The sequence below is a fragment of the Heterodontus francisci genome, chromosome 4, assembly GCF_036365525.1.
Source record: "Heterodontus francisci isolate sHetFra1 chromosome 4, sHetFra1.hap1, whole genome shotgun sequence".
Lineage (NCBI taxonomy): Eukaryota > Metazoa > Chordata > Chondrichthyes > Heterodontiformes > Heterodontidae > Heterodontus > Heterodontus francisci.
The window spans coordinates 133,442,861-133,456,701 of record NC_090374.1 but is presented as its reverse complement, the minus strand read 5'-3'; the positions used below and the strand labels follow the sequence as shown (position 1 = coordinate 133,456,701).

Here is a 13,841-nt window from a genome sequence, read left to right as displayed (position 1 = left end):
AACTCCTTCCTATTCACTCCAAGTGTACACAATCCCAATGGGAACAAACCCCTTCCCATTCACACTCATTGGACATCTTTTGGGGGACATTCAAAAAGGATTATGTATGGCTAGGCAAATGAACAAGAGTTAAGTGATTTGAGCTTCCCAAAATAGAGTTTTTATTTTTCTAAATTGAGTTGATACCTGTGAACAGTACAAGTAGTGGTTAGGGTGACCAGCCTCTTGGAGTGTGGGAATTTAGTACAGTATGTTGATAACTACCAGCATCAGATTTGTCAGATAGCAAATTTTCTCAGGCATTTAATAGTGTCTCATTACTAATCCACCCCAGCCCAAGGACATATGACATCCTCATTGACCAGGGTGTATTATCTCTCCTTGGCCTTCTTAACTCTGTTTGATATTGTCGACCATACCATCCTCTTCCATCATCTCTTCATAGTCTACTTCTGGAATTGGCCTAGATTTTCTGCTAGAGGTATATCAGAACCAACAAAATAATGTGGAAAATGCCTCTTGTTTGCTGTCTCTCTTTTTGTCCTCACCATTTTTAGGGTTTCCCATTACTTCTCCGGGTGTATTGATTTTGTCTGCCTGACTAAGAGTGGGCGTATTCAAATAAATTATACAGCATGATTTTAAACATTTTGTCTAATGTCCTGGTTTGCTCATGCTCTGTCCCTCTTTCACTCTCACCCCCTTGCTTGCATGTTGTAACTTTGTGTACAATATATGCAAACAATAATTTCACAATTAATTATGGCATTAGAATAACATCAGATCTTTTTTTGAGGTGGTCAATGTCTGTTATATTCTTGTGTGCAGAAGAGTTGTGCACTTCTCAGGAGAAATCTGCTCACCCCAAGGATACAGTAGTGAATCTGGAGCATTCTGATGCAGACTCTTCCAAGCCATCTTCTAAGTCAGTGAGTGAAACCAACAGCCCAGCAGTGTCTCAAGACCAAAAAGGTAAGAATCCACATATTTGATGGTGTGAAAAACCTGCATTTTAAAAATTTCAATAATAACTTTAATTATTGGTTCTAAACATCATGTTTAACTACAAAACAGCATTTTCTCCTTTTATTAGTCGTCCCCTGCTTGTTTCAATGCCCTGATTTCTGTGAATGCAAAAGGAAAGTTTAAAAAAAAAATACTCAAATGTAGAGCAGATCTGTCAATATCTTTAAAGAGACCAATTTTGCAACCTTTTTTGGTAGAGCCTCTTCACTAGGACTTGAGAAGAAAAACAGCTGGGTCATTTTTTACAGGATTGACAAAAGCAGACTGTCTCGTTTTGTTTATTTCCATAAAGGAGCTTTTTAGTTCTCTTTTCAGATGTTAATTGACCTACTGTATATTTCTAACATTTCCTTGCTTTCTCACCACCTGCCCCACCCTCCCCCCTCCCCTCCTCCTTTCCCAGAACTCGATGTTTGAATCAGGTTTCCTCTCTTGCCACACAATACCAAACACCACTGATCAAAGTCAAAAATGACAACCTACGTGACTGGCAAAGGTAAACTATTTCTCTTTCTCCTCCTTGTCAACCTGCCTGCAGCTTTGACATGGTTGACCGTACCATTCTCCTTCAATGCCTCGTCACCATTGTCTAGCTGGGTGAGTCGGCACTCACTTGATTCCATTCTTATCTGTCTGAATTGTAGCTGGCAAATCTCCTGCAATGGCTTGTCTTCACACTCCCTTACTGTTACCTCCTGGATCCCCAAGGATTTATCCTTGGTCCCCTCCTATTTCTCATCTATGTGCTGCTCCTAGGCAACATCATCTGAAAAACACAGTGCCAGTTTCCACATGTACATTGGCATAACCCAGCTGTACCTCACCATCGCTGCTCATATCCCCTCCACTGTCTATAAATTATCAGACTGCTTGCCTGACATCCACAACTGAATAAGCAAAACTTTCCTCGAAATATTGGGACGACTGAAGCCATTGTCTTTGGTCCCCGCTACAAACTCCATTCCCTAGTCATTCACTCCATCCCTCTCCTTGCAGCTGTCAGACTGTTCGCAAACTTGGTGTCACATTTGATCCCCAAGATGAGCTTCCAACCACACATCCACACCATCACTAAGAATACCTACTTCCACCTCCGTAACATTGCCCCTGCCTCAGCTCATCTGCTGGAAACCTCATCTGTGCCTTTGTTGCATCTCAATTTGACTATTCCAATCTCACATAGTTTACCCTGTATAAACCTGAGGTCATCCAAAACTCTGTTGTCCGTGTGCTAACTTTTCAAGTCCCATTCACATCTCGCCCCATTCTCACTGACCTACACTGCACCCCGGTTAACCAATGCCTCTATTTTTAAAATTCTCATCCTCGTTTTCAAATCCCTTCAGGGCTTCACCCCTTGCTATCTCTACAATCGTCTCCTTCCCCACAACCCTCCAAGATATTCGCGCCCCTCTAATTCTGGCCCCTTGAGCGTCCCCAATTTTAATCCCTCCTCCAATGGAAGCCATGCCTTCAGCTACCAAGGCTCTAACCTCTGGAATTCCCTCACAAAAACCCCCTCTCATCCTTTTAAACTGCTTCTTCAAACCTACCTCTTTGACCAAGCTTTTGGTAGTCTGCACTAATATCTCCTTATGTAGCTGTGTCAAATTTTTCTTTTCACACTCATGTTAAACACCTTGGGACATTTTATTATTGCTAAAGGCACTATATAAATTCTTGTATCAGTACATAACTGAAGGTGCTCTCCAATACCTACAAGCTCAATCCTTTAAGATGCTAGGAGGTCTGACTTTGTAACACACATAGCCGCAGAGCACTTGAAGGTGTTGCCGTTTGTTGTTCAAGCCACGTGTTACTAAAGATTGGATTCTACCCACTTGCTTGGCATTGTCCACTCTCCTTACCCCCTTTATAGTGGGAATTCGTTGTAGCCACTCTATGAATCAGCAGCTCCATAAATTGCAGATAGTTTTCAATGTAATCTAACCTCAAAGCTCCAGAATTATGAATTTAAATAGAAACATTCTGCTTATTAAGTTTTTGCTCTGACCTTTGTACTCAGCTGTTCCACATGTATCTAGGTTACAACAGGTTCAAGTCAAATTGTTTCTTCAGTTCACCCTCCTATGTCGGTAGTGATTCATCCTCCATCCTCCATGGCCAAATTACTGCTGACATAATGGGGATGTGCAGAATAGTAGTGCTTGTGTTTTGCTGCAGTGAGTGCTGCCATTCCAGATAGTCTAGAGCTCTGCAGTAGAAATAAAGTATTAGTGCATCACACAACATTTATAATTAAATTAATCTATTTATTGATAGTTACTGTCTTAAATATGAACAAACTGTGTCTCTATTTATGTTCTTCACGTCCTTCAAATTTTGAAATGTACTATTTGGTATCTGTTTGTGAAGACACCAGAATTGGGACTCTCACCTCAACTGAACACCCTCAGAATTTGTGAGGCTAACTAGCTCTTGTTGTCTACTTGTTCATTGCTTGGTAGTGGAAGAAATCTATTCCTTGGTACTCTCATAGCATTGACCCTGTTTTTAATTTTTAAATCCCTGAAGATTGCATTCAACTACTGGGTGACCCCTCCAAAAAATGAGGGAGGGTTATGCCACTTCCCAGGCTGGAGTTTCCCTTTCCCATTATCTCCATCACGCAAGGCCAGCCTTTCATTAAATTGACGGTTCTCTCTATACCTTTTGCTGAAGTTGCTGTTTTCCTTTTCAGTGTTGCAATTATCAGTGTAGGCACTTAAAAAGGGGTTTGTGGGGGGGGGGGGAGAAAGTAAGAGTCCTCATTTCAATTTCATTTAGGTACTTCGAATCACTGAAAGTTTACGACTCAAAAAGAGGCCACTTGGCCCATTGTGTCTGCACCGGCCAAAAAATGGGCCACCTAGCCTAATTCCACTTTCCAGCATTTGGTCCATAGCCCTGCAGGTTATGGCACTTGAGGTGCATATCCAGACACCTTTTTAAACTTAGGGTTTCTTCCTCTCCTGCAGGCAGTGAGTTCCAGACCCATCTCCCCCTCCGGGTGAAAAAACCTTTCCAGCTCTCCTGTCTAATCTTTCTACCAATCACTTTAAATCTTTGCCCCCTTGTCACTGACTTCTCTGCTAAGGTAAATAGGCCCTTCACATCCACTTTATCCAGGCCCCTCTCAACTTTGTACATCTCGATCAAATCTCCCCTTCGCCGCCTCCGTTCCAAGGAAAACAGCCCCAGCCTATCCAATCTTTCCTCCATAGCTGCATTTTTCCAGTTCTAGCAACATCCTCGTAAATCCCCTCTGTACCCTTTTTAGTGCAATTACATCCTTTCTGTAATGAGGTGACTAGAACTGCGCACAGTATGCAAGTTGTGGCCTAACTAATGATTTGTACAGGTCCAGCATAACTTTCCTGCTCTTGTATTCTATACCTTGGCTAATAAAGGAAAGGATTCCATATGCCTTCTTAACCACCTTATCAACCTTTCCTGCTACCTTCAGGGATCTGTGGACATGCACTCCAAGGTGCCTCACTTCCTCTACACCTCTCAGTAATCTCTCATTAATTGTGTAATTCTTGGCCTTATTTGACCTCCCCAAATGCATCACCTCACACTTCTCCGGGTTGAATTCCATTTGCCACTTTTCTGCCCACCTGACCAGTCCATTGATATCTTCCTGCAGCTATCCTCCTTGCTATCAACCACATGGCCAATTTTTGTCGTCTGCAAACTTTTTGATCATGCCCCCTACATTTACGTCCATATCGTTCATATAGACTGCAAAAAGCAGGAGGCACAGTACTGAGCTCTGCAGAACGCCACTGGAGACCCCCTTCGAGCTGCAAAAACAGCAGTCAACAATTACCTTTTGTTTCCTGCAACTGAGCCAATTTTGTATCCAGCTTGATACATTTCCCTGGATCCCATGGGCTTTTATTTATTTTAACCAGTCTGTCATGTGGGACCTTATTAAAAGCCTTGTACTTGTATAATCAATATTAAATAATTGAATAGAGCCATCCATAGAAGTCCGTAGCACCAAAGAAGGCCATTTGGGCCATGTTGCCTGTGTAGTCTCCACTAGGTCAATCCAAAATTAATCCCACTGCTCTACTCTTTTCCTATTTTCCTGTTCTATTTCTCTGCTTTAAACATTCACTTTTCCTGTCAAAGATGCAACGGTCTCCCTGTAGCAAAGCATTCTTTCCTCATAGCTATACTCCATGTAAAAAGAAATACTCTCTTTTCCCCTCCCTATTTTAATCTATTTTAAATTGATTGTGCCTGTCACTAACTTACCCAATCAGAGGCAGTAACTTACCCTACTCACCCTTTTTAATTTCCTCATCTTTTTACGCTATCTTTATTGAATCACTTTATAGCCACCTCTGCTCTAGTGGAAATATTCCTTGTATCTCCGATCTCTCCTGAGGAACATGGTAACAGGAATAGGCCATTTAACACCTCAAGCCTGTTCGGCCATTTAGTGAGATTGTGGCTGATGTGTGAACTAACTCCACATGCCCGTCTTTGTCCCGTATCGTGTAATATCTTTGGTTAACCAAAATCTGCCCAGCTCATGTTTGACCTAGCACCAGTTTTCTCATTTTAATTGTGTGTAAAATTGTTTCCTAACTTTACTGCTGAAAGGTCCGGCTCTAATTTTTAGACTCTGTCTCCTCGTCCTAGATTCTCCAACCAGCTAAAACATTTTTTTTCTCTATCTGCCCTATCAGTTCCCCTTAATGCCTTTAAAACTTTGATCAAATCACCCCTAAATCTTCTAAATTGTAGGGCATACACCCCTAGTTTGTGTAATCTATCCTCGTAATTCAACCCTTAGAGTCCAGGTAAATTTATGCTGCACCCTGCAAGGCTAATATACCCTTCCTAAGGTATGGTGCTCAGAACTGCTCACAATAGTCCAGGTGTCGTCTAACCAGGGCTTTGTGCAGCTGAAGGACGACTTCTATTCACAAGATATAGAGGCCAGCATTCTATTAGCCTTTTTGATTATTTTTTGTACATGTTCCTGACATTTAAATGTTCTGTGTACATGGACACCTAAGTCTCTTTGGCCTCCATACTTCCTAGCTTTTCACCATTTTAAAACTGTTGTTTTTCCTTTTTAGGTCCAAAATGGGTGATCTCACATTTGCCTACATTGCAATCCATTTGCCACAGCTTTTCCCGTTGTCTTAATCTATCAATATCTCTTTGTAATTTTATGCTTCCGACTACACTGCTTATAATATCATCTATCTTTGTGTCATTGGCAAAAAAAGATAGTAAGAGCTACAGAAAGGGTGTTTTGAAAAGCTGGTCTGAGGGATTTGTTGTCCTCTAGTACTGCTATTTTGCTTACGTTAATTTTGCTGAGTCCTGGCCCTGATTCAATACTAGCTTCCTTGGGATGTCCGGCATGCTGACCTCATCCTGTACTGTAAATACTGACGCAAAGTAATTATTCAACATGTCTGTCATTTCCTTCTTTTCATTTACAACATCATTATCAGTTTTCAAGGGGCCCACATTGGTCGGGCTTCTCTTTTTCCTAATGTAATTTTTTTGTTTATTTTAATATCCTTTGTCATTTTCTTTTCATACTCCCTTTTGTAGCTCTTACTGTTTTTTTTTGTCACTTTTTTTTGTTGTTTGTGTGTCCCACTGTTGCCAGGATCAGAGCTATTTTTGCACTCTTGTTTGCTTTTGATTTTAGTTTTATGTTGTCCCTTACCTCTTCCGTCGTCTTAGTTGCTTTTCCTGGCAAGTAGAGCTCTTACCCCTTAAGGGTATAAACTGGTTCTGTATCTCTGCCTTTTTTAAACACCTCCCACAGATTTTCTGTCATTTTACCCATTAACAGATTTGCCCAGTTTACTTTGGATTTGAGTATTGGAGTAAAGATATCTTAGTGCAATTATATAGAGCCTTGGTGGGACTGCACCTACAGTATTGTGTACAGTTTTTTTTCCCTCCTTGCCTAAGGAGGGATATACTTGCCATCGAAGGAGTGCAATGAAGGTTCACCAATCTAATTCCTGGGATTCAGGCATTTTTCCATGAGGAAAGATTAAATAGATCAGGCCTTTATTCTCTGGAATTTAAAGGTACTTGATGCCTGAATGAGGGACCCGGTATCAGGAAATGGAGAGCCTGCTGAGAAAACACACCCTGCCCTTGATACCGACCCGCTCCTTCTCCTCCAGCCCTCCCACCCTGACCTACTTGCGCTGCTCCTGGGCTTCAGGTGGATGGTCCACAGGTAGCAGTCTGTGCCTTCACAGTGGCGCTGCTCAGTTAAAGAGCTGCTGGCCTCTGACTGACTGTTCTGAGGGTGTGACTTTCATCATCGGGGTCCTCGATTCCATGGAAGGCCCGCCGCTGTCCACTTAAGTGCCTAATTGGCACTAGATTTGGGCTTCCCACATAAGAGGCGACACAGGATTTTTGGCATCGCTATTTCCAGATGTCTCCCAGATAAAATCCCAGTTTACGTTGAACTCATCATGTTATGAGTTGGAAATACTCAGCAGGTCAGGCACCATCCGTGGAGAGAGAAAAGCAGAGTTAACATTTCAGATCTGTGACCTTTTATCGCAACTGTTCAGAACTGCACTAATGGAACCTTCCCCCTTAAGTTAAAACTTGAGTTGATGTCTGCAGAGCATTGGATATGTAGTTTATTTATCCAATGTGAATAAAATTGTCTAATTTGTGATAGCTCCCTTAAAAGTGTGTCTTTTTGTAAGGTATGTCACTTTTTGATATTTAAATATATTTATATATAAATATATATATATATTAGTTATTTATCAGTGCTGAGACTCCATTTCATATTTTTATTTATATATATATATATATATATATATATAATGTTATTGCAGACTTCAAGCATTATCAAGCAATGTTATGTGCAATTTTGGAATTACATATACACACACACATATATATGTGTGGCCTCACCAGGGACAAATGGCTGGGACCTGCGGGGTGGGGGGGCGGTGTTGGGAGGGGGAATGGAGTGCAGTGGGGGGGGGGGGGGGTGCCTCCGTGGGGCATGGGGTGCAAAATTCTGGACCATGTTATTGCAGACTTCAAGCATTATCAAGCAAGGTTCTATTTAAAGTTTAATGGAATGTGGGTGATGTTTGAACCCTTCAGTGCCTCTTATGATCTCTATACAATACCCACAGGGTGATTGGCACTGCAAGTTTATATCAACCTATATTTCTCCAAGAATGAAGTATAGGCTGAGCTTTACAGTTGAGGTTTTTTGGTTTTGATCCTGGGAAGTGAATGCCCTTTATTGTACAAAGTTATTTCATGCCCAGTGCAATCTTGTATACTGACAAAGCAAACTAGAAATCATTTGGTGTGAAATACTGAATTAAAGCTTAATCTGGTATTTGTGTCCGTCATTCTACCCCAGATGGGGGAAGCTGATTGACTACCTACCATGGATATTAATCCAGGGTGCTTCACTGAACCTTGCTCGTAATTGCATTCACTTTCATTCTTGTCATTAGTATTCATTAGACTTTCACATCATCTATTTATGTTACAATACAATAGGAAGAAAATGCCACAACCTTTTCAAACAGCAGTTCCAGTGCTGAGACTGCATTTCATAATATTTTATACATTAGCACTTTCAGTTATGAGTCTGTGACTAAACATGTATTTGTAGTCTAAATGTTACAAATTCTAAAAGTTTAGTAGATCTGGATGTAAATAGTGATAACTAAAGTTTTTAGATTAATATATATAGAAACATTAATTTGTCCTATTTAAATCGTTTAACAACCAGCAGCTGGAAAATTTTATATTTCCTGTCTAATGTATTTTTAGGGACTTGTAGATCAAAGCATTCATCACAAAAGGAACTTTTTGTTCACTTTCTGTTAATGTAATATTGCCTGATAAAATAGGTTTAAGACATTTACATATAACAAATCGATATGTCAGAACACCATTTTTACGATTGAATAGAGAGCTGCTAAAATGTCCATTTAAATACTTCAGTTTTATTTATTTTTCATAGCTGATGGTGAATGACAAAAATAGCCATCAATTATTTTTCAGAATTTTAACCGGTATTTATTATGTAATGACAGTAGAGGGTAGATTTTCTAAGTCTTCGCAGGAGGTGAGGTTCCTCACACACTGAGCATGCATCAGAATGTCATGGGTGGTGGTGGTCTGTGATTTAACTTTTTTTTAATGTATGCTCGTGACCTGTATAGACTCCAAAAAAATCTCCCCTGAGGATCTGGCTAATAAACTCTGAATAAAAGCTGATGGTGACGTGGGAAAATGTCAAGACCCAAATATGCCTTGTAAATATAATTCTGTGTATTGCCAGCTATTGCAGGTAAATTTGCTTCCTTTCAAGTAATAGTGGTTTGCAGCTTATCACAGCATGTTGGCTGAAACCAGACTGAATGGTATCCCAAGCCTCTGTGAAACCTTCCCTTTATAGATGGCAACAGGCTCTCCATTTTTTCTCGAGTGGTTCAATGGTTGAAAAACTTTTTACATTCCATCAGGCACTATGAATCTACTGCTCAGTCACTACACATGCACAAAACAATTATTGCATTCTAATGTTTTCAGCTGAACATGTTTTATAAAATCTAATTTTTATTCAGTTTTCAACTAACATCTTGTCAAGATAAAGTTGTGATCAAGGCTCTGATACTGGTTGATTGGAACATTTCCATACACATTCACTTTAGTGCATAAAAAAGGTTGCTTGGAAAGTCTACCAGTGTCTGTTGATCCCTGTATTTGCTGACTTAAAGGAAGCAGGAAGAGAAACTACTCCCTCAGTGCTGATTTGGGGTGTGTTGAGGTGAATACCTTTTGCCTTGTTCTGATAGGCATATTGCCAGCTCACTTGAGTGGGGATATGGTTGAAGAGGGGAAAAAAGTAGAGAAAAATAGGAGGATAGAGTGTGGATAAAAACTACCAATCGTATGCAGTTCTGTTGTTCCTACTTTTTTTTCCTGCCCACCATATTCTCCTCCCACTCTTTCTCTCCCCTCCGGCCCATATTTTCAGCAAATGGATGCCATTGTGGTTTTATACCCATGTCTGGATCACTTTCCACAATAGAGGATGGGAGGAGAAGTTTGGAAGATATTCAAAGAATAAATGGTTTGCAGTTCAATTAGTTTATATCTGTGGTGGAGAAATATTAGTATATAAACTAGCTTATCACTTTCTGTGCAAACATGCACTTTCAGGAGATGTGGGTTGGTGTTTGGGCCAAGTAACCAAGTAGTGCAACACAATTAAATATCAAATCTACTACTTTGAGCTCATTCATCCTTTAATTTTTCACATCCTTCAAGTACTAAATTAATGTTCAGAACTTAATTCACCATTAATTGCATTCTAAACCAGCTAATTAATGTTTAACTTTTGTTTACATCCAGTGATGCATTTGAAGTTAATTTTTACTTTATTGGTTCTTTTGAACATAATGCAGATGAAGAAGATGACGGCAAGGCGTCAACACAGCCACTCTTGAAAAAAGGCAGGCATCCCATCTTTTTTTTATTTCATTATTTGCTTAATCATTATTTAAGTTGTGCGAGAAACCAGAATTTTCATTTTGCCTTTTTCGTACCATTGCATATTTTGTAAGTTTTTTTTTTTGTTTTGTTTTGAAGATTGAGTTGTACCTTGTTTGCTCAAAGTTTTGCCCCTCTCTTCTGTATTAGCTGGTACTGATTCTTTTTAATGTTTGTGCAATTCCCACTTGAACACTTCATTTGCATGATCCTAAATAGTTCAATAACTCTGCCAGCTCATAGCAACCCAACAGCTCAATACAAGTTCTGTGATAGCTTTCTAAAGTAAAAAAAAATATTTTAAAAAGGAAGATTTGAGTATTGGAAATAAAAACAGAAAATATTACAAATATAAAGCAGCTCAATCAGCACCTGAAAGCAGATATGTTGATGTTTTCAGGTGTAGCCCTTTATCAGAAATGACAAAGGACTACACTCAAATGGAAACCTATTTTTCTCTTTCAGAGACAGGCCAACCTAAATATGCACTTGTATTTGTTGCTACATTTTGCTTTGCTTACAATAATTTAAATTGTACAAGAAGCTAAAGATGCCTTGTGTTTCCCAATCAGTTCTGTTAGTGTGTGTAGTTTGCAACATATTAGATCCTATTTCAAGCCATTATAGTAAAGTATGTGCAATCCATTTATTTGTTTTTCAATGTGGTTATGTTGGACGGAAAAAGATGGACTTATTGTTTTACCTATGAAGGGGTGGGGGGTGGAACAGTTTATATTGTCAAAGATAAGACAATCAACAAAGCTTAATTTTACTGTGGTATTCTTCGCTGGAAAGAGGTTGCTTATTCTGTACCAGAGCATGTGGGAAATGTGAACTGTAGCTCTGTTGCCTCAAATAAATGCTAGGTGATTGACACAAGAATACTTTTCCCCCCCTCCTATTGACAGTAAGACCCGGTGTTCGGAAAATGCAAGTCCTATTCGGTATGATGAAAGTGTGTCATGTAATCGTGTTTTTAAAATAGTCTCATTAAGATGGCAAAAAAAAATACCATATCAATTGTCTTGGTCTAGAAAGTTGAATAATTTATTTATGCTTAACAGAGTTGAATCATACAGATCAATACCAGCACTGACCTTGGAGTGATGGCATATACTGGCACTTGCAAGACTTAAAATTGAGAGTTCTTCCATTAACCAGAGTCACTAGGTGCCTTTTATAATCAGTCCATTTGAGAAATTCAGAAGAGAGTGTTGTTACACGCCTTGATATTTTGGGTGATTTGCTAATATTAGGATTTTTTGGGGGTGGGCAGGGTAGTGAAACACTAATGAGCAAATTTGGGATGGGAGTGAAATAAGGAAAGCTTTTTGTGGGGAATTTTGCCTGACTTGGTAAAACAAGCAAATTAATGCAGATGCTTATGCCACATGGTGTCCTGGATCGCTTACTCTATTTTTTCCTGATAAAAGGGCCATCAAGAAAAATAAGCAGGAAATACAAATTTAGGTATTTGTTTCTGGTTCTCTGGAATATTTTAATCACTGTGTACTAGCGACTTCCTCCTTTTTGAAATGACTTGCCATGTTGAACTTTAATTACTGATTACAATGACTTTCACCTTTTTTTGGAAGAGTCCCTAATTTTCCATGAAACTTTTTAGAGGTTAAAGGTCCATCTGTGCCTTTGAACATGACTGACCAGAAGCTACTTCAGGCCAGCTCTCGCTTCCAGAAGAAACAGGGCAAAGGGACTATTGACGTCTGGTGGCTTTTCGATGACGGAGGTATTACTTTTGTTCTGCAATTCATTTCCTTAAGTTGTACAAATAAACTGGTCACAGTAGGGTAATGGTTCCCAGTTCTTTTTATTTGCTAAATTCTACTTTGGAAATGAGCTGGAAAGGAAAGTTATGGGATGGTTGATATCACAGCAGTTTTCTGCTTTGATAGGTCTGACGCTACTTATCCCTTATCTACTCACTACGAAGAAGAAGTGGAAAGATTGCAAGATCAGAGTGTTCATTGGTGGAAAAATAAACAGAATAGACCATGACAGGAGAACGTGAGTAATTTTATTGATTTTAACAAAACTAAAAATTATATGCATGCTTGCAGATGTGTTAATATTAGACATCTGGTCCTGTCTTCATAAGATTGTTTGTCTGTTAAATAGTGTGGCTAGGAATCCAAGTACATTTTCCAGAGATAGATTGTACAGCATGTAGGTAACATGAGTGATCGTTTGCTACCAGTTTGTGTATTGCGTGCATAAATAGACCTTCCATTTCACATAATCGGTACGCCATTGAGAGACTATCTGAAACAACTGTAACGAGGAAAGATGTCTTAATTTTGATTCTGATTGTTGCAGCAAGCACCGAAAAACTAGGGAGCATTATACTGGGATTATGGATAGCAACCCTGCTTTAGGAATTTCCCTTGAAGTGGTGATGTGGGAAGCTTCACTCATGTTTATTTTGCAATTTGAATATAGACAATACTGTCAAAAGTTAAATAATCTTATAATTAACTTTCAGAATGGCCACTTTACTCAGCAAATTCAGGATAGATTTTTCAGACATTACTGTTCTCGGGGATATGAACACTAAGCCAAGCAAAGACAAGTAAGTGATTCTGATATTAAATGAATTTCATGATCATAGAGCCTGGAACATAGTTAATTACGGGTCTTAAAGACATGTAAAAAAAAAACTACTTCCTGACCATTTCTGATTATAAGGTAATCGATTTTTTTTTTTGCATTGTCTTTATAGCTGTAGACGTTTCTGGCCATGACTATTGGATTACATCAGTATTGTATCAAAATGTTGTACAAGCTTTTGCTGAATTTGTATATATTTAACAGTATTGCAGCTTTTGAAGAAATGATTGAACCATTCAGACTTCACGAGGATGACAAAGAACAAGAAGTATCTGAGAAAATGAAGGAGGAGGAACCATGGAGGATCACGGATAATGAGCTTGAAATCTACAGAATGAAGGTTTCTGCATCTTTTTGGAATTGTTTGAAATGCTTTGCTGCCATGAAAATGCTGGAGATACTCAGTAGGTCAGGCAGCATCTGTGGAGAGAGAAACCAAGTTAATGTTTCAGGTTGATGGTCCTGAACTGGAAGAAGTTACAGGTTTTAACAGGTTTTAAGCAAGTACAGAGTCAGTGATGGGGTGGAAGGCAGGAGAGATTAAATGATAAAAGGGTTTATGGTGCAAGGCAAAAGATGATAATTGGCCTAGAGGAGGGGTAAATGAGAATAATTGTCAACAGCTGCTGTCTGAAAAAATAGGG

The 13,841-nt window shown here is 39.3% G+C and overlaps 1 protein-coding gene across 2 annotated transcripts in view; it reads left to right on the top strand.

Moving 5' to 3' along the window:
* The window catches only part of slc12a2 (solute carrier family 12 member 2), a 245,127-nt gene that overhangs the window by 207,821 nt on the left and 23,465 nt on the right, over nucleotides 1-13,841 (top strand). Inside the window, exons 20-25 of one of the 2 annotated variants that reach the window (XM_068030180.1) lie at nucleotides 829-972; nucleotides 10,488-10,535; nucleotides 12,197-12,319; nucleotides 12,486-12,597; nucleotides 13,073-13,159; nucleotides 13,402-13,537. In XM_068030180.1, the coding sequence (XP_067886281.1) occupies nucleotides 829-972; nucleotides 10,488-10,535; nucleotides 12,197-12,319; nucleotides 12,486-12,597; nucleotides 13,073-13,159; nucleotides 13,402-13,537 (650 nt within the window). The remainder of the gene's footprint in view (nucleotides 1-828; nucleotides 973-10,487; nucleotides 10,536-12,196; nucleotides 12,320-12,485; nucleotides 12,598-13,072; nucleotides 13,160-13,401; nucleotides 13,538-13,841) is intronic. The other variant, XM_068030181.1, reaches the window with a different exon arrangement.